This window comes from Astatotilapia calliptera, chromosome 22 (assembly GCF_900246225.1).
Source record: "Astatotilapia calliptera chromosome 22, fAstCal1.2, whole genome shotgun sequence".
In the NCBI taxonomy this organism is placed as follows: Eukaryota; Metazoa; Chordata; class Actinopteri; order Cichliformes; family Cichlidae; genus Astatotilapia; species Astatotilapia calliptera.
The window spans coordinates 8,075,418-8,095,963 of record NC_039322.1 but is presented as its reverse complement, the minus strand read 5'-3'; the positions used below and the strand labels follow the sequence as shown (position 1 = coordinate 8,095,963).

At 40.0% G+C, this 20,546-nt stretch overlaps 4 protein-coding genes across 5 annotated transcripts; 1 reads left to right on the top strand and 3 right to left on the bottom strand.

Annotated features, from left to right (window-relative positions):
* Nucleotides 1-46: 46 nt before the first annotated feature.
* Nucleotides 47-7,055, bottom strand: msto1 (misato mitochondrial distribution and morphology regulator 1). Its single transcript, XM_026156815.1, has 14 exons — nucleotides 6,812-7,055; nucleotides 5,486-5,615; nucleotides 5,251-5,320; nucleotides 4,718-4,793; nucleotides 4,297-4,354; nucleotides 4,048-4,201; nucleotides 3,262-3,376; nucleotides 2,968-3,102; nucleotides 2,737-2,889; nucleotides 2,382-2,513; nucleotides 1,985-2,169; nucleotides 1,335-1,439; nucleotides 1,116-1,228; nucleotides 47-1,035 (listed from the first exon to the last, which is right to left on the bottom strand). The coding sequence occupies exons 1-14, from the start codon at nucleotides 6,893-6,895 to the stop codon at nucleotides 776-778; spliced, it is 1,770 nt and encodes a 589-aa protein (XP_026012600.1). The 5' UTR covers nucleotides 6,896-7,055; the 3' UTR covers nucleotides 47-775.
* A 1,238-nt stretch (nucleotides 7,056-8,293) lies between these two features.
* On the bottom strand, nucleotides 8,294-12,527 carry apoea (apolipoprotein Ea). 2 transcript variants are annotated; one of them, XM_026156851.1, is made up of 6 exons: nucleotides 12,424-12,527; nucleotides 10,740-10,909; nucleotides 10,469-10,532; nucleotides 9,951-10,101; nucleotides 9,042-9,329; nucleotides 8,294-8,737 (listed from the first exon to the last, which is right to left on the bottom strand). In XM_026156851.1, exons 3-6 carry the CDS (start codon nucleotides 10,509-10,511, stop codon nucleotides 8,431-8,433), a joined length of 789 nt encoding a protein of 262 aa, XP_026012636.1. In that variant the 5' UTR covers nucleotides 10,512-10,532; nucleotides 10,740-10,909; nucleotides 12,424-12,527; the 3' UTR covers nucleotides 8,294-8,430. The 2 variants fall into 2 exon arrangements, with proteins under 2 accessions (XP_026012636.1, XP_026012637.1); XM_026156852.1 differs by having other exon boundaries at nucleotides 10,740-10,810.
* A 922-nt stretch (nucleotides 12,528-13,449) lies between these two features.
* LOC113014972 (apolipoprotein A-IV-like) lies at nucleotides 13,450-14,717 on the bottom strand. Its single transcript, XM_026156858.1, has 4 exons — nucleotides 14,648-14,717; nucleotides 14,507-14,560; nucleotides 14,257-14,410; nucleotides 13,450-14,134 (listed from the first exon to the last, which is right to left on the bottom strand). The coding sequence occupies exons 2-4, from the start codon at nucleotides 14,544-14,546 to the stop codon at nucleotides 13,684-13,686; spliced, it is 645 nt and encodes a 214-aa protein (XP_026012643.1). The 5' UTR covers nucleotides 14,547-14,560; nucleotides 14,648-14,717; the 3' UTR covers nucleotides 13,450-13,683.
* Nucleotides 14,718-18,217: 3,500 nt separating this feature from the next.
* LOC113014969 (apolipoprotein A-I-like) lies at nucleotides 18,218-19,462 on the top strand. The gene is made up of 4 exons (XM_026156854.1): nucleotides 18,218-18,275; nucleotides 18,363-18,410; nucleotides 18,495-18,645; nucleotides 18,738-19,462. Exons 2-4 carry the CDS (start codon nucleotides 18,377-18,379, stop codon nucleotides 19,303-19,305), a joined length of 753 nt encoding a protein of 250 aa, XP_026012639.1. The 5' UTR covers nucleotides 18,218-18,275; nucleotides 18,363-18,376; the 3' UTR covers nucleotides 19,306-19,462.
* The last annotated feature ends 1,084 nt before the right edge of the window (nucleotides 19,463-20,546 follow it).

Sequence of the window (20,546 nt, the reverse complement as noted above, 5' to 3'; positions counted from 1 at the left end):
TATTGATCCAGCATGAACCAGATGATAAGCATTACAAATATTTGTGTTTAACTTTATAGGCTCTTTATTCCATTTTTAAATGTTATTACAACCATGGCAATTTATATTTTTGTCATGAAATGCATTAAACAAGTGTCTAAGATGTGCTTTTTGTAATCCCATCTAAAGCAAATTGTGGTTTTAACACAGAAGACTCACATCAACATCTGCTGTCATGTGATTAAGGCGCCCAGTGTGAATGCATTCATTATTTCCTTGGTCTTATGTTTTCCTTTGAGGGGGAATTTTTAATTTTTTATGATGTTCTATGAAAGGTTTGCAGCACAAACAGGCAGACTTGGCCGAGGATACTAAATGTCCCATTAAACCCCAAATTAGTTGATTCTGCTTTGGACAAATTACAAAAACCCCAAAGCATGTTCAACAGTTTACTGTTCATTTGAGGCCGCAGAAAACAAACAAACAAACAAACAAAGAGTCCCTTTCTTTGCTCTGAGAGCTGTGAATGCTACAATCTATGCACCCTGTGGTGAAAGCTACGTCTTTATGTAAATACAGTCCTATGATGTGCATTTTGTATAAAATACTTTTAATTACATATGAACAGTCATTGAATTACAAACTACATGGGCAGAACTTCCTCTTTTCTGTCACCCATTACTTCAGTCCTCATCCTTTCACACAGCAGAGCACAGCTCCTCTATCTCCCTGCATCAGGCTGACAGCATGCAGGCTGGTAAACAAAGCAGGCAGATACAAGTCGTGCTAGCCAACTTCAGTCATCGTCCTCTTCCTCGGAGGAAGAGCGCATCACGCCTCTGCTGTCGTCTCTGTAACACCGGGCCAGCAGGCGCAGCTGCTCCAGGGCCTCCTGGTAGTCTGACACTTCAGGCCCTTGAGAAAGGAAGCTGGGGGCAACACGGCGGATGTCGAAAGCACTCACACCGCGATGCAGCTCGGAGAGCCAGGGGTCGAGCGCAGGACCCGACTGGAGGGAAGTCATGACGGGTACGGAGGAGATGACACGGGGCGTACCTGCAGAGAAAGATCATTCATGAAAACCTATAATAGAACGGCTCTGCGTTACACACAGACAAAAACAGAAAAACACTCACTGCCAGGCGGGGGCGGCTGGCCCTCCAGGAAGCCCTGAGCACCGAGGGATTGACTGAATATCTGCGGGAAAGGTGGTGCCAGCTCACTGGGAGTAGAAACCAGCTGCAGAGCCCTGAGACAGGGATGACAAGATGATGGAGAGAGCAAGGGTGAGAGATGAGAATTTGTTAGGAAAAAAAAAGAAATAGCAAGTGTCACGTGTCAGTGCAGAGACTCACAGAGGAGCTGAAGGATAGAAGGATCTGATGTAGGAAGCCAGGACGTCCTCTCCGCTGTGGAGACTGTGCAGAGGAGTGGGCGGTTTAGTTCCTGCAGCCAGCGAGCTGGTGAAAAGAGAATAAAGGGGGGGGAGCAAGTTGTTTATTCAAAAATGTTGACAAAACTGTCATTCACAACCTTAGCTGAAGTTTAACCTAAAGTCATTAGCATAAAGACACCAGAGCAACCTCCCCGAAGAGAGTCCAGTAACCATCACAGTGGCAGACATCCAAGAACGGGTTTCCAGTATGAAGAGCTGGACAACACCTGTTATCAGGTACCCTGCTGAGGCGCCTGTATGCAGTAAGGGTCCTAGGCTAGACCCCTAATGCTAAATAAGCCTCCAGTATGAAGAGTTGGACATGAGAGAGAGAGATAAATATGAATGCTACGGTAAGGGGGACCCAGGACAACGTTCAGGGGGGAGATATCCACCAGAGTGGAGAAAGGCACTAATCAATGCAGCACAGGAACAAGCTCTGAGGCTGGGGTCTATCACACACCAGCTATCACAGATGAAGAAGGTCAGTGGTAATTTCGTAGGGGCAGAAGCAAACTTAAACTAAAGAGTCAGAGTAGAATATAACTGACTCAATAACTTCATTCTGACCTGATGAGTTTCTGGCCTTCGAAGCCTTTGAGCGTCGCCCACTGGCCGTAGCATCGGCCGTCTCCTGCTTCAGCGCACCCAGACAGAGGCCTCCACGGCAGTACGTCGGTGTATGTGCTCAGGGCGTCAGGGAGAGAGGAGCCGTGCATCATGGGAAAGGGGACGGCACCATAAGCAGCCACGACCTGTGATTTAAACATTGGTTACCATAATCTCAGGCATCTCCACAGATAAATAACCTAGCTGCAACATCCAGCTAGCTTGTGAGACTTCATGTCCTTTATATACCTATAGAGCTTCGAGCTGGTTCCTTTCATGACTTGATTAAAAAAATAAAATAATATTTGCTGAAGGGGGAGGAAAAAAACCCCCAAATAAACGAACAATTGTTAAATACCTTCCTCCCTGATACAGCCAAGTCATCTGCCAACTGCCACATGGGGACGCTGTTATTTCTCAGCCTGTAAGGTGCAGTAAGGGTGTCCAATGCCAAAGCCAGGACAGAACTGGAGTGGTACCACAGTGAGGGCTGGCACAGAAGACAGACAGATACATGTTTATATATAATCCTGCATACCTGCACATATAAACTGTGTTTCTATGAGTTGAATTATCTCTTTAATCAGAGCTGTGCCAAAGTTTAAAGTTTGAGTGCTTACATTTGGATAGAACATAAAATAAGTCGGTACAAGGTCTTAAAATAATTGCTTGTTGACCAAAGGACACAATAATAGTACTGCAGCCAGTCTCACATCATAACTGAGGTGGGTGAACGTCGTGGGAGAGGACGGTCGTCTTCCCAGACCACCTCGCAAGGTCAACGGGCAGAACAAAGAACTGTGACTGGCCATGTGTACCATCCCTAAAGTGCAGTTCAGCAGGCGGTAGAGATCCTTCACTGGCGTCTGTTCAAACAGAGACAACAAATATAAATAAAGAAGCCGCGTTACAAAACATTTGCTTTTAAAGAAAGAGACACTCACTGAATCTGGGTGACTGACGGGTAACAACCCCCAGGTTAGGATGCCCCTTCCTCCGTAAGAGTCGTGAAGCAGCTCAGTGACCTTCGACCCCAGACCTGCAAAGCCATCAGCCAAGTCGCACAGCACCTGGAAGCCCTGAAAGGAAAAAAAGGATTGAGGAAGCACAAAGAGATATGCAAGAAGATGGCAGATACGAAATGGTGTACAAGTAAACTTTGATTAGCACCTTTTTAAAGGTCTTACAGTACAAAAAAATATTTCTAATTATAGGGGAGAGTGAAATGGAAGAGTTACCTGAAGGTAATCGCACTCCTCCACAAAGAAGTGCAGCCTGTCCTCCAGCTCCTCGAGCACCGACCCCTGGAGGAGAGACTCGCCCTGGCCGAAAGCCTCCAGACGGTGAGCCTCTCTGAACGCCCATAAAAGCAAATATAAAGCACTCAGTTTAAATACCTCATAACTGTAAGTCAGCAAGTCTCAAGAAGCCTTTTTAAGTGTGGTGGAGAAGCAGTTGTGGGTATGTTTTAGATCTTTATTTCATTCTGTCAACCAATTTAAGAATTTAAGAATAGAATTAATTTAGAAAACTAACTGAATGTTCTTTAATTTTATTCTAAAGTATTCATGTTTCATCTAATTACTTTAATAAAACAAAAAAATGACAGATTGGATACGTGAAGTTGTATAATAAACTTGTTTATACATTTTCTGCCTTTTCTTCCATACTGACCCACAGAGAACAATCAGTTTTAATCCTGATTGTGAGGGAAGGCTGACATCTAGTGGTGAAACGCAGGTGAGGGCCTTCCACTCTTATTTTGTGGTCTAATATATAAAAAGTTTTCTCTGTCATAATAATCTAGATCTGGAGAAACTTATTTGATGACAACATACAACAGTTTGCATAATGAGGTTTGGAAAATATTGGGAACATTTCCCAAACATTTTAAGCTGTTTCGATGAGATGTGACAGGAAATTCTGCACCTGCAGTTTTTATGTTGAAGTTATGGCTCTGACTCCTTTAGAGGTTCAAAGTAAGAAGCATCAACAAACTACAGGTAATGTTGCACCCGCCTTACCCATCGTGGTTGTACTGGTGGATGACCGAGATGGTCCGAGGGTGCAGGTGGATCCTGAGGAAGTCAGACCACACCTTCACGCTGCACTCCAGCCTGTAGCTCTTCTGTACTCTAGCCAGGTGGCTGTTCACTGTATCCACACTCAGTGACCTTGCTGCTGGGAGAGATTGGTTTTTTTTTAAGCTCATGTGATAATTTTGGTACAGAAACTTGTTATTTCATGCACGTTTGGTTGAGAGGTTTTCATACCTGAGCACTGAGGCTGGGAGCTGGAGGGAAAATCAGCCTCTGCGAGTATCTCCCCTTTCTACACACAAAGAACAGAATGACGGGCTCAACTCTTTGGAGACGTCTCTATTGAGCTATTTTTTTTCTGGAAATTTGCTCTCGCACAGCCAGTTTCATCACTTATTGCATTCTGTGGATTAATTTGGGAAGCTATGACACACAGCAGTGCGTCCTTATTTATTACTTACTTATAGGGATTTTTACAAAGAGAGAAAGCAACGGTGATCTGTAACCTGGTCGCAGTCAGTGATGACACGCATGTATGCGAGTCCCTTCAAGCAGTCCAGGGCATGACACGCTTCGACCCGACTATAACTGTAATGTGTGTGTTTGTTGTGAAAATCTCTTTGTGTTAGTTTTCATTTCTACTTGAAATACTCACATCCAACTTATCAAGGTCTTCAAGGAAGGAGTTCTTTGCAGGAGGACTTTCTTCGTGCATAGTGATACTTCCATCCCTGCCAAATTTAAAAAAAAAAAAGTTTTCAGTATATACACTAAATATGAACAGTCTTAGGACCAGTGCATGTACTAAATGGATTAGTTAAGAATAATGGCGATTGTCAGTGCAACCCCTTAGCCTCCTAGCAGATTCACCTATGGTATCAATTACAAAGTCCTACATTGGCTCATTTTCATGTCATCGTATTCACAAAGTGTCCATACCACCTGCCCAGTGGGGTGACTACAAATACTCATTCCTTTTATCACCACAGGGTAAAAAAGGGATATGCTATAGGATTTGATTTGTCCTATAGATAAATAGATTTAAATGTAGATAAATATCCATATGTAAACAAATAAACAGACCAAAAAACAAAAAAAACAAAACATGTGACAGTGTTGAAACCAGAAAACAACACAAATAAAATTTGTTATACCAGGCAGAAAACAAATAGAAAGGGTCTTGTTTACCATGTGAGAGCAGACGTGTCCTTGCCTGCATCGTACAAACTTCCCTCCTGTCGCAGAGTACGAAGACTTCCTGTTACAGAATGAGAGAAAGACGGTCAGAATTCACCAAAAAAAACCAAAAAAAACAACAACTTTGTAACAAGTGCTCTAAATTAATGCTAACATATTATATTTCAGTCAGTAAACTGGACAAAGTAAAGACACAAAGTTTCCAGTATTTCTAAAAGCAAGTTACCTTTGAGATCCATGGCAATGAGTCGTGGTGTGTAGGTGACGTGGCCGCCCGGAGTCTGTCCTTCACGAAACACGACATCGCTCTGGATCTCACCTGGCGGTGACTCCGGATCGTACGATAAAGATGCATCCTGCAAACAAAGAGAGGAGCACCTCTGTTTATCTGCTAGCACGGTCAAAGCAATTGAACAATGCTTACAGAAATTCACAAAGCAAACGTATCATTGTTAACAATCAACAGTCCCGTTCATGAATGTATATACAACAGGTTGACAGTAAGGTGCAACCCACTGATTACATGGTCGAACAAGAACACCAGTTTAGACTTCAACAGAAAACATTTAAAAGAGCACAAATCTGGGGGGGAAAAATGAAGAAATCTTTGCACAGATGAAACCTAGATCAACTTGAACCAGAACACTGGAAGAGAAAAGTAAGGAGAAGGAGAGACACTGATTGTCATCCCAAGCATACCACAGTATCTGTCAAACATGGGAGAGGCAGTGTTGTTGCATGGGCACATATGGCTGACAGTGGAACCAGGTTATGAGTGTTCGCTAATGATGTGACTTGACAAAAGTAACAGGATGGATGCTGATGTGTACAGGCCTGTACTTTCTGCTCAGTTGAGCCAAAAGCTGGAAAATTTATTAGACAGCACTTCACAGTGTAAAAGAATAATGACCCCAAATCATCCTGCAAAAGCAACCTTAAATATTCCTCCATGACCAAATCAGTCACATGATTTCAACCCAATTCAGCATTTTTATTTTTTTTAGCTACTGAAGACAAAACAAAAAGCAGAGAGACCGACAAACAAGCAGCAACTGAGGGTGGCTAAAGGAATAGCTTGATATAGAGCACCTAAAAGGAGATGGGGAGAACAACACATTTGATGAGGTCCAATTTTGGATCTTTATCCATTTATTAAAAATAAACCTTATGTTTTGAAATACGAAAACTTTTTAATTGAGCTAGAGCCTTTGAAAATGGGGAGACTATATATAATAATATTTGCTTTAAATCTTGGACCAACAAATTATGGACCTAAATGCTCAGGTAACAGTTCTGAGTGTTTTTTATGAAAAGCTCGTAACAGTTTGCTAACCTGCTAATTCAGCAGCTTTAGCCACACAACTGTTGGCGGTTATGCCTCTGTTTATGGTCAATGCCATGCTGGTCAGTTTGACCATACTTCGTGTCCCAGTCTGTCAAACTGAGACTAACCAGAGCTAACGGTTCACAGCAAGCTCACAAGTTTGACAACACATGCACAGCTAACGTTAGCCAGCTAGCCTAACGTTAGCCTTGCACGCGCACTCCTCACCTGTAAATTCCACCAGTGAGTTCCCGCAAAGTTGGAGTAATGTCCGAGCTGGAGGGTGATCACCTCTCTGCAGAGGCTGCTCATCGTGACGAAAATCAACACGCAAGACAGAAGATAAAGCCCACAACTACGAGCATGATGGGCATGTTTAGAATTGACGGCACTGAGAGGAGACGAGCTAGCAGCGGCGACGGCTGCAAGCCATTGGCTGACAGGAGAGTAAGACGAAATGTGATTGGATGGATCAGCGACGTCAGTATGATAGTTTGGTTTCACTGTGCCTTATATTCACGTGGGGTCCAACCATCCAGTACTACAGTACTGCGTGTTTGATTGTTTATTAGACTGTTTCAAACACTCAAAGAGTATGTGACAAATATTTATATTAAAACTCATCTGAGGCTTTTTAAAATAATGCAATAGTGAACACAATAATATGAGTTATGAGTAATAAATATGTTTATATACATTTTTAGGTAATGTGATGTTTGCTTTGAGAATGATTTGATGGACAAGTATAAAAGTAGAGGATGTAGAGAAATTATATGATAGGTGCACCAGCCTCAGAAATTCCTCTGCCACTTCTGACTTCAGTCAAACAACTAACTTTCTGGTTAAAGTTTAATTGTTTTGTTTTGTTTTTAAATGTATGACATAAGTTTGTAGAAGGTTTACCCGAAGTACTTTGTGTTTGTGTACAGCTGATGCAGAACCTTTCAGATAATTATTCAAATATCCACGCTCCCTGAACTTAAAGTGACGATCAGTTATTTATATTTCCTAATCAGGTTTTTATTTTTACGTTTTATTTTTTTAATTGATTTATTTTAAAGAAGTTTAGTTTCAATGAGTTTCCTGAATGGATTTGCTTGATTTAGTTTCTTTTTTATAAAAACATGGCCAGGTACAAAAACTTAGATGAGAACGCACATTTAAAACAAACCCTTTTTGAAGACAGCTGAATCACTGTCCAGTAGACATCAGAATTCTAAGCAAGCAAATACACTAAAGGCAAAACTAATAATTAAAACTAATTATTTGTATATGTTTTGTCTTTTGGTTTATTTTATGAGCACACAAAACAATTCAAGATCCCGTTTTTCTTTCAGAAGTGCAGTTTTTATTTTTACTTCGGTTAACTAAGATATTATTCAAGTTTAAATTTCAGGTTTTAGTTATCATAATAATGGGATTTTAAAAAAAGGTATATTTTCTACTGTAGAATCTTTAATATGCTTATGATGGCATACCATTTGTGTTCTGTGCAATTTATATGTCGCTTTTAACAAAGCGTAGCAGTCAAAGGCAAAAATAACTTTCAAACACAAAGTTATTTATTTTCCAGTGTCCATATGCTCTGCAGGAAGTAGTCTTTGTCTTGTTTTCAGGATGTTCATCTCATCAAAGTGTAACTCTTTTAAATCAGGTGTTTGAATGTGAGAGAAGACTGCAAATGAGCTGTCTGAAGACATTACAGAGAACTCAAATGTGAGCAGCTGGTTTTTATTAAAGTCACAGGGAGTGGTCGAACAAACACATTTGATGACTTTAAACTGTTGAATTAGGGTTTTAACTTATGAAGCGATGGATAAATGAGCAGTCCAGGCTAGTTGTAGGGTTTACTGGCTTCCACTGAAATAGGACACAAAGGACTGAAAAATGTCGCGCACATCCTGCATCTTCCCCTTCAGGGTGGATCGCAGGTTGTCAGTGGTGTCCTCAAGGCGATCTTTGATGTCCTCAGCTGTATTCTGAATCTTGAGCTTCATGTTCTCCATCTGAGACGTCAGCAGGTCCTTCAGGGTGGTGATCTTTGTCTGGGCGTTGTCTCGCACCTGAGCAAAGTAAGGGTCCAGTCTAGTCTTCAGGTCCTCCACGTTCTCAGAGGTGCGGGACTGAAGCTCCTCGAAATACTCTGTGACGTGTCTGAAAAATATATGTTTATATTTATATGCTTATTAATAGCTTAATCATTAAGACATTAAGTCAAACTGAAAAATAGACAAAAAAGTGGTAAAAGTTCCCACCAAGGTCAAATTCTTTCCTTCTTTCACACCAAAATGTTTCTTACATTTTAAATTCACCAGCTAAAAAGCATCAAATCCTAATATCTGAGCTGAGTTTGGGTTATTTCACCTGAATAATCCACTCACTATCTGTTCCTTTGTTTTTCTACACTGTTAAAACCCCCCAAATGTTGTTATTTTTCTGGTGAGGTTGTCCCACTCACCTCTTGATCTCCTGTGTGTCCTTGCTGAGGCGCTTCTTCATTTTACGGGTGTAGGTGGCAATTCTGCTCCTGACGTCGTCGGTGTTCTGCTCCATCATGGTCTGAAGCTCCTGGACGTACTTGTCCATCTGCTCTCGGGCCTCAGTCATGTGTTCACGGAGTTTGTCAGCCATGAGCTGCAGGTCTTTTCCCAGACGATCTGCGGCTTCTTGAGTGTAGGGAGCCAGCTTGGTCTGCAGGTCATCCTTGTACATGGCCAGCTCGGCCATGCTGTCCTGGATCAGGGTGCTGTTCATGGACGGGAGAGGAGATGGATCGGTTTAGAGGTTTTGTCTGTGGTTTTGATGCATTCAGGATCCAAAGGGGGTAAAGCACTGAATCATTTAAGATAAGTAGAAATATCAGCAGATTTTAATTGAAACACTGAGAAAGATTCGGTAAACTGTAGGACTAAAGCAAAACTCAGGAGACGCACAGGTCAAAGTTCAGCTCTCAAAATGTCTCACCTCACTGCAATCTGCTGATCAGACTCTGACACTCTGCTGTTATATAACAAAGCCAAAGCCCAGCACCATTTTGTTAAGAGCGTTTCTGTTGTAAATTCAGTGTTTCTAAGTCGTGGAGTTAAACTTTAGTAACTAGATAGAAGCAATTTGTATTTAATTTATGAAGTGAAAATTTCTGTGAACTTAAACTTTAACAAAAATATTGAAATTAATGGTTGGCAGCTGAACTGAGACACTGACTGAGACAATTGCATGTTACTGTTTTATATTAATAAAGGATAAAATCTATGAGCTGGATTCAATTTTTAATCACAATTTTAGTGATTCAAATGCAGCCGACAGCCGAGCAGCACTGATAAAAGTCAGTATGCTCGACTACGATTACAGGAATAATTGAACTCACTCCAGTTCCCTGCTGATCTGGGAGCTCTTGATGTCCTTCACCACTACATCAGCCTTTGAGTTCAGGTCCGTGATGTAATCCCTAAACTTGTCGACTGTGGTTTCCCAGCTGTCCTGCCAGTCCTGCTGAAGCAAGCTTCGTGCGTGGCAGCCTGGTTTGAACAAAGGAAAACATGTCAAATGGTCACTTTTGAATGGTTATCCATCTTTGATCAAAAGATGCAAATTGTAGTATAAGGCTTTAAAATTATGTTTTAATTTGTCAAATCTGGGACCTATGGCAGCATTTAACTGTTAAAGGACAACTCTGATGACTAAAAAAGCTGCAGAATGCATAGTTTGTTTTATTCAGTATGTAACTAAAAGTTGAGTTGGTGTAGGCCGCATTTTTGCAAAATAAAAGCCCCCAAATCTAACAGGAGCTTACATCTTACATCCTCATTTTCTTCTCACTCCTGTATTCTACTTTGCATCCACTTTTCTTTCTATTATTTGACCCTAAATAGACAATAAACTCACCTGAGAAGACCGCCAGTGCAAGGATTACTGCAAACACCCTCATGATGACCAGAGATTAGGACACCTGGAATATGATGTACAAATAAATTTTAGTTACAAAAGACTAAAAAAAAACGTATTCAAGAGACCCTTTATTGACAAATACATAACATTTTGTTGTCTAAATCATCTAACTCTCATTTGATTTGATTAATGAATCTAATAAGTATTCAAATATTTTGGACTGCAAAAAGAAATTCGACTTTTAAAGATTTCAGATCGGTAATCTTACCTCAGCGATCTGATCTGTGACGTCTGTGAGAACGACTGAGCTCGTCTCCCAGTATTTATACAGTATGGGGGCTGTTGATGTAATCACATGGATGTCAAGAGGAATTCTGACCCGTGGCCGAAGTTCCCGACTGCGTTGTTGTAACTTTATTGCTGAGCGTGTCGTTTTGGCTCCACGTCGCACACAGAAAGGAGACGTGCAGACACAGGTCAGAAATAGTAAACACTTTTGGACTCACGGCTTCCTCTCTGGATCTTCTGCTGAACTTGTGTTTGAGTTTGTTAACTAAAATGTGATTCTTTCAGCCACTCTGCCTCGAGCACCATCACATGATCAGAGAAACACGATTTTTGGTTTTCTTTTACCGTGACCTTTTCAGCCAGTGCCAGCTGACAGCACAACAATGATGAGGTTAAAGGTCGTTTTTTTGATATCACTGTTCATTGGATCTGGTTCAAAGTCTTCTTTAATTGCCACTGTGTTCATTTCTAGGACTGATATAAGATGGGAAACTTTCCAGTTAGCAAGTTTGACACAGAACAGAGCAAAGTTAATAGCTTTATTGTCTGCAGATGTGGGAACTTACATGTAGCCTTCTTCTTATTAAATATATATGTAGAAAATGTGATACATTAAACATATAACATGCAAAAAACAAAAAAAAATAATCAGAAAAGTCATGAAGACATCTACACTAATATACAAATATATTGCTTTACAAATATTTAGACCAAAAAAAACTTCTATTTTTATTTTATATTTTTTATTTGTAAGAAGTCAGAAATTAATCAAATATATCATTCAACCACTAAAACTATTTTTTCTGTTCAAGAATCGCACTAAATTACTGTCATTTGGCATCTTAATCGAAAAATAATAACATGCTTTACTGGTTTTTTCAGCTGTTTTCTAAAATAGTAAATGTGAAAAATAATTGATAACAAAATTATTATATTTTATCATTAAAAATATATAATTTTGATTAAAGATGTTGCACTGGTGGATAAACAAATATAGAAGTATAATATATTTTGGTAATTATGAGCATGTTTAACACTGCGGCATAAACCTTACAATAATACATTTGTAAAGCACTGTACAGTAACATTTATGTATTTTAGCATAAAGGAATATTGCAATCCAAGCACATTGTGTGTAGTTGTTTGATTTATTTTTAACAGCCAAATAAACTATTAAATTTATTACTTCATGTTGACATTACTGTTTGAAATTGTGTAATTAAAACAGATAATATTCAGTAGTGCATTTATTACACACTAAATTGTTTTTATGCATTTATTCAGTTTATCGATTTAACAGTTTTGCTTGTCTTATTTTTTCTTCTTCTATTTTGACCTCTAAAAATCAGTAAATAAAAACAGCAACACTAAAAGTTATGTGATCTTTTATTTTAACGAGTTACAAGGCACTTAACATGAATAAAAACGAATGCCTTTATTTATCAATTTAAATAATAATTTTATCATTATTTATTAAGTTTAATATTTATTTGATATATATTTTTAGTGAAACAGCAAAGAAACCAAACTGGAAACTTCTGTATTCTGACAAAGTGTAATTAATTATCTTTGTAACCAATAAAACAAACTCTGTGCTTTGTAATTAAATTAATGCCACAGTATTTTGGCAGCATGTGGAAACACTTTTAAAGAAGTTTACTTACCAATCAGAGGTTGGGCCCTGTGAGTATTTGGTTTGCATGACAGTGAACACATATATTTAAGATATGGGAAAAAGGTGGAGAACTAGAGGATTTTGCTACGGAGAAGAATGAGGGCAAAGAGAGAAACACAATGTGTAAATGATGAAATCACTGGTGACCATGTGACGAGCAAACGTTCAACCAAATCTGAGCCCCTGTACTGTTAAAGATATCGTCCCGATGCATTGATTGAAAAGTCGCTCTCTTCTTAAATCCTACTGAAAAAAATGGTATGATCACCAGCCACACCGACAGGGCGAGGGTGGAGGGGTTGACGGTTTTGTTCAGTATTTACTGAGCTTTTGTTCCTTTGTTGCTTTTTTAGAAGCTGTCTTCCTTTGTCTTGTCTTTGTGTCCCCTTTATTTCCCCTCTTAGAGATTCCAAGCCCTAAGCCTCATTCTTCATTGTGGTTGACTTTGCCCACCTGTGTCCTTTGGTTCCCTGCATACTTGTTCTACTTAAAAGTACTCAATAGTTTATGGAGAATCTGCAATTTTTTTAAAAAAGTTAAAAACATGTGTAATGTTTGCTGCAATATTGTTCTTTTTGATGTTTCACCCATAAATACAGGGCAGCTTTCTCATTTCTGTTGAACTGCTATGAGCAGAATTAACAGCTGTATCTGTCTTAACCTTTCCTGAACAGTGAACATGCCGAAAGAGCCAAACAGAAGATCAAAGTTATCACAGAGATAACAGTCTGACCTAGTAGCAAAACCTATGTAAAGTCAGATAACACTGGCTACCAGATCAAGTGAGGCAGTAAATTTTTAAAAAAGAGGCAGCTGAGTGCATTTTGTTACCTGATGGTGATGATTTTTCTGCTCATCATTTAAACGTTTGATTGTTTTTTCTCTGCAGATTTGCTCGGTTTGTGTTTGTGAGATTTTGTTAAACACATAAAGGTGACCGTGCTTCACTTCATTTGCACATTTTTTTAAACATCACATGTATTTTCTCTTTCTAACACAAAGAAAAGACCAAAAGTTCCTTGAATGTGTTTATTGTTGTTTGTCAGATAACACTTTTAGAGGTAAAACGTAACATGTAAGCCAAGAGCCCCGAGAGGCTCTTTCACGGATATAAAATCTGTAACATGAGGTATTGTGTTTTCTATGTAGACATTAAAATCCACCTTGATTTAGCAGCAATTACTGATGACAAGGCAGAAGAAAATATCTGACACCTAGTTTTTATTCTAGTCCATTTACAGGGTCAGTTTTAAGCACGCCCGTGGATCAGACCGTTGATTTTCTGGCTTATCTGGGTCATCTGGGCCTCAAAGCTCCTCTGAAACTCCTCCAGGCTCTCCTGCATCTTCTCCTTTATCTCCTCTGTGTAGGGCACCATCTGAGCCTGCAGCCGGTTCACTTTCTGCTCCAACTGCATCTTCAGCTCCTGGCTCTTCTGCTGCAGAGCAGCCTTCAGGGCCTCTGGGTCCTCAGCGTAGGAGGCCGTGTCTTTCTTCAGCTCCTCCACCTTGGCCAGCAGCTCCTCGGTGTAGGGCTGCAGTCGGGCCCTCACGGCTTCCAGATCCGTCTCCATTTGGGTCTTCAGCTTTTCTGCCTCCTGGGAGAACTTAGACATGAAGTCCTGGGCCAGAGGAGCCACCTGAGTGCGCAGGGTGTTGGTGACCGTGTTGATGGCATCAGTGCTTGTTGCAATGAAGGTGCTGCAGAGATAAGCAGAACTTTGAATTAAAACTTCTTCATCTTCAAGTTTTTTCTGTCAATATAAACTAAAGCCACTTGAAACACAAAATTCAAGCTTTTTTAAGCACTGTAGGACTCTTACTTCATTTCCTGTCCCATTTCGGACTCTCTCATCTTCTTCAGGGACTCCTCAGCGGTCGCGGTTACCTTTGCAACGTAGTCCCAGAAAGCATCTTTCACCATTTCAGCCTTCTGTTTGGGCTGGTCGTGCCATGTGACGTTGGCATTGCAGCCAGCTACGAGAAATGAGGCAAAAGCATTTCTCATTCACTGTTGTTTGTGAATATCATGAATACTTCTTGATCAAAGATAATGGATGAGAAGTCTCTCACCAGTGAAAACGGCGAGGACGAGAACCACGAGGACCTGCATGTCTGACGTGGCACCTGTAAAGAAACTCAGTAAAATTAACAGTTTGTGGTGATTTTTGTCAGAGAAGGCAACAAATCTCACTGCTGTCCTAACTGGTGCACCTTCTGTTCAGTCTATCAGCTGCTGAATGCTGTGTGTGCTGTCAGGACTCAGTATATATAGGCAGCCGGTCGTGTGGAGGAATCAGGAGTAAAGTCCAGCGCTGAGTGCTGTTCTGTCATGGCTGCTTCCACATCACAGGAGTGCTAACAGTGTCACTGCACACATCTTTCAGAGCAGCATCTGACCTCTCTCACTGCTGACATGACTGACATTTTGGTGTTTATTTTGGAAATCTACAAATTCACACATGATCAGAACTTTAATTCAATTTTACATCATGTTTTTTGATCTGATCAACTCTGTGAGGCTTTCTGTTTTCTGCATACAAACATCTGTGGGTTGGCACTGAATGGAAACTCCTTTTTTCTAGTGCACAAAAAGGTTTTTATAAACTCTTTCATTTAACAAACTATTATCACCAAAAAAAACTCCAAGACTGGTTGAAATCAAAACTTTGATGCTCTAAAGACGCCAAAGGAAGCACACTGGTGCTGAAAAGAGAGAGGACAACACTTCCACTAAAGGCAATGGTGCGGATCGCCTGCTGGGGCCATAACTAGACAATAAAAGCAAGTATCACACAATTCTTTAATTTAAAAAAACAGACCTAACATGCAGAATTGACAACGAAGGGCAGGCAGGGGGTGAACAACAAAGACTAATACTTACATAATCACTAATAAAACATACGAAACAAAGAGAAAAGAACTGCATTTTGATACAACATAACACAAGTCCAACAGTGTTATTGTGTAATAGGGTAGAATTAGAGAAAAGGAAAACAACAAAGATAGATGAGACCACGAGGAGCAAACCCTCAAAATTAATATATAATAAATAAATAATGAAACAGTTAACTCACTGAGACAACACTGAGATGTAGAGAGGGGGAGGAAGAAAAGGGGAAACACTTCAGAGCAAGGAAGGAAGGACAGTAAAGAAAGTAAAACTAAGCATTAAAACACATAAATCACAAGTACAAAGACTCTGACAGGCAGGTAATTTAAAATGAATGTTTCTTTCAATTCATCCTCTGTGGGGATGTTGGAGCCACATGTTGTGTTGGTTTTTAACACATTTCCATAAGCCAGACTAGCATCGTCACCATCGTCTTCATCTTCTTCTCCCAGTGATTTCCAGTCCTGCAACAGTTATTCTACTGCACCGGAAAATCCGGAAGTTTCCCCTACTTTAAAAAGTTATGCAAACTTGCTTCCTTAAAAAAAAACTAAAAAACAACAACAACAACAAGTACAGTTCACATACTTTGACTCAGGACAGTCATGGTAAGGGAACTCTTTCACTGTACTTAGAGTAATTTAATTTCTAAGAACTGGCAAATATTTGTCTGGAACTAATTCATTTGTACTCCTAAATGAGAAAAATCAAGTTAATCTAAATGTCCAGCTAAGTACTGGCAACTTTAAGAAAAAGAAGTTTTTCATTTGTTAAATTGATTTATTTACAGTAGTGGATTAAAAGAGCAGCTAAATACTTCCCTAAAAATTTTCATTTAAAACATATTATTGTTTTTGTTAAAGCCTTAATGCTATCTTTATTTTAACTTAATTTTAATTATCTGCTTCTTTTTCTTCTTCTTTTTGCTGCTATCCATCCACAGACCTTCTCTGAGGTTTCCCTCCAGCCTGGCAGCTCCATCTAGTGAGAGAAAACTAGAATTTTTATGAGTTACACATTAATAATCAAGTTGTCCATGTAAACAGTCGAGTTTCTACCATTTCTCTATTGTACATATGTAACTGACCCATCTGGTTTTACAGATTCACTTCATCACAGAGTCTCAATAAAGGTTGAATAAAACAAAAACTTTAGGCATTGTTTTGATTTTAAAGTGAGAAACAGTAGATGTAATTTGTTTTACTGCAGTGCAAACAGCGTGTGTCACAAAGAAATCTCAGGTCAGTCAAGTGTGAGTCAGACTTGGTGCCCTCTGATCTGAAAATTATCTTCACTAAAGAACGTCCTTTGGCTGTTCCCTCTCAACAAACTGATAAGAGAAGCTAAAGTCTTCCTCTCAGGACAAACTGCTGATAAACACCACGCTGTTTTCAAATGATGTATATATATATATATATATATATATATATATATATATATGAAAAAAGACCTTGAAGCAACTGAAACAAGCGTGTGGAAGTTGGTAGACTGAAAAGATTTTCATTCAGTTTCTAATAGTTTACAGAATTAAAATTGTGTAGCTGTACAGATGTTAAGTGTAAGGCTACGTATTTGGGAAGAGTGAGGTGGAACTATGAGGGCAGCGTGTACGGGGTTAGGGCTGGGTTATGTTCTCTGAGACGTGCCGTCCAATCACGTTACAAATCCTGGAAACCTTCGTAGCTGTAAAGCTGTGTGGTCAATGAGTCTTGCTTTTATTAGTCTTTCACTAACTTCACATACTGTATATGTAAATATTTCTTTAATTTCTCTCATGTTTTAAAGCCCTCACTGTGTGCATATTTTTATTCTTTAGTCTGCTGCTGTAGCACAGTAATTGTGGGATCAATAAAGTATCTGTCGAGCCATCAAAAAGCCATAGACTGTATATAAAAGACAGAAACCATTCATGTGCAAGATCAGGTACAAAGGTCCAGAAAATGGTACAAAAATAACTTGAAGAAACATTAATAGTTCATAATTCCTGGATTTGTGGTATATGAAGCGTGCTATATTCATTTAGTTAGGTTTAAATTCATTAACAAAGTGTCTGAGAGTTTGCTTGTTGGTCTCTGAGATCAGATGGGCAGATATTTAACACACCGATCAGCACAAATAGTAGTAGGCATCTACTAATTAGGGCAACAGAAGACTTCTTCACCTCTGAAAATCCACCAGTGGTTAAAGTTTGGGTTCAGTTAACGTCCAACCATTGTTATAGATTTTTCACTTGGTTTATGTCAGTTTGTTTCTATTTCACATGCAACTTTAAAAGTCTAATTTGTCCCAAATTTCCATTAACACAGTCTCAGAAGCCACGAGCAGAACAAAAACGGTAAATAGGTGCAGTTCAGTGACTCATATCAGTGGAGGTGAGGTCAACGGCTGCTTGTGTTGGCGCACCTGTCAGTCAAAGCGGCCACTCCCCTTAACTCTAAGCCTTTAATAAAATCCAAATAGATGACTAAATAAAAATAAAAGAAAGACCATACAGTTGTTATAAAGGTGTAAACCAACCAAAGAGACCCAAAACAATTTTTGTACCAGTCTCGTCTTTATTTCATCAATACAAATAAAGACTTAAACATGGTGGTCTATGGAGGAAATCTAGACAGCCTCAAATGGAAATTACAGGAGAGGCAACCTGGTTTTCCTGTTTCTCCTGAAAAAAAAAGCTTTCACGAGTTGTTTTCTGCTGCACCTGATTCTGTTTAGGATGTTCAAACCTAAAGAAAAACTACTCTAACCAAGCCAGATTCCAGTAAGCCTGTATCATAAGATATGGAAACACTAAGATTGTGACGTGGAGTCACAACAGTGACAAGAAACTGTCCAGCGGGGCAACCAGAGGAGGACTTTAACCTTCAGCGTCGCTATAAAGCCCGCGAGCGGTCGTCTGCACAGCACAAACCATCAGACAGTGAAGAAGAGACAAGCTGCATCTGTAAGGTAAAAGATCTTATTTCAAACTATATAATCTTAAATCAACCACTAAATCCAGCTTTAAACTAAGCACCTGTTCTCTTCATCCAACAGCATCAACTTCAATCATGAAGACGCTCATCGTTCTCGCTCTTTTCTCCGGTGAGTAAATCTTCCCTTCAAATTAAAAGCGGAACCCATTTTAAATCACAGCTGATCAAATTAACCGTCTGCTTTCATCCACAGTTTGCAACGCCAACATCCTGTGGCCAGAGCCTCCCAAGTCCAACCTGGAAGTGGTGAAAGATGCCTTTTGGGATTATGTTGCAAAGGCCACACAAACCGCTGAGGAGTCCCTGAAGCAGATCAGAGAGTCCCAGCTGGGAGAGGAAGTGAAGTAAGAGTCAGCATGAGGAGTCTGAAGAAGTACAAAATATGTACATATATTATATGTTTTCAGTTTAATAACTTCCTGTTTCTGTGTATCAGCACCAAGATCTCTCAGAGCGCCGACACCGTGAATCAATACGTCGCTATGCTGCACACTCAGGTGGCTCCTTTGACCCAGAACTTCATGACTCAGTTCTCCCAGGAGGCCGAGCAGCTGAAGGCTCGCCTGGAGAAAGACCTGGCCGCTATGGGCACCAACGCAGAGGAGATGGTGGCGAAGATCCAGACCAAGGTGGATGAGCTGAAGAGTGGAGCTGAAGCCTACGCTCAGGCCATGGACCCAGAGCCCATGAAGGCCGTCCTGCAGCAGAAGAGCCAGGAGCTGAAGGAGCAGCTGGAGCAGAGCATGAGCCAGCTGCAGGCCCAGATGGTTCCCTACACCGAGAACATGAAACAGAAGATGGAGCAGAGCCTGGAGGAGTTTCAGAGGAACATGATGCCCCTGACCCAGAGCTTTGAGACCCAGGTGGCTCAGAAAACCCAGGAGATCCAGCAGAGGTTGGCTCCCTATGGAGACGAGCTGAGGGAACGGCTGGACTCCAGCGCTCAGGACCTGCAGACTCAGCTGAACGCCCTGTGGAAAACCTTCACCAAGATCGGCCAGTAAATGGACTCTGTCTCAGTCTTAAGCCTTAAGCGCTTTCTCTGTATCACAAACCAAATATTTATTTCATCTTCACTCCTGTCTGTTTTATGAAATAAAAATCCAGAAGTTCTGCATTTTCTGCGTCTTGATTATCATTAAAGGTGTGTCAGTAATTCAACGAGCATGTTTAATCTCTGAAAAGCTTTACTCGTAAAAAGTTGAACATTGATCTTACCAGTTGGGGAATGGGGGGGGGGGGGGGGGGGGGGGGGGGGTCAAACTCACTTTAGTTTTATGATCTTGTTTTTTTTCCACATTCAGTTTGTAATTACACAGCACAACAAACCTTTAAATTTAGAGCATTGTGAATAGTTAAAATACTTCTCTGGAATTTTCATACTTTGCAAAGGACCTTTTGGTGGGCCAAAGGTTTGACACCCTCCATCTAAAATAGCATAATGTATCGCTCACCTACAGATTAGTAGTAGCGGTAAATAGGTGCCCCAAGGTCAATAACTATTCATCATAAGTAAATACCAAGCTTCAGTGGCGCTCATATATGTACTGGTATACATGTTAAGCTTTAAATGCCACTGGAGGAGTGCAATTTGTCATGATGTTTATGTTCTATAGGCTGATAATCCTGAAGGATCACTATTTTCATACCAATTAAACATGTGCATCTCTCATGTCTCAAACTGATTTATATCTATTATTTATACTTCCACTTGTTCTATTTACTTTTTCCATTAGTTTTTACTACCTGTCTCCAACTTCTTTTATTAAATACATCTAAAAATATTGCTGTTGTGACAAACAGCCTCTGGGATGTACTTCTGGTTTATGGATCTAACATGCGGGAGAAAATATCTTAACAGAGAAAAGTCCTTTGGCTGTTCCCACAACAACCTGATAAGACAAAGGAGCAAAGTCTCCAACCCAAGATAAACTGATGAACAATTCAAATGACGCATAGAGAGATTGAAGCAAATGAAACAGTTATTCAAGCAGCTCACTCTGTTGTACTCCGAGCACAAAATGATATATGTGAAAGATTTCATTCAAAAGTTCTGTTTTACTTTCAATTTGTTAGAAAGTGATTAATACCACCTCTTATTGATTTGTGGGTTTTGTCTTCTTTTTAGGACATTGTAAGGCAGACTAAGAGGGGCTAATTCTGATCTATTTTCCACCATAGAATATATTTACTTTCAGTTTCTAATAGTTTATGATATTAAAGTTAAACTGTCGTTGGATCCTAA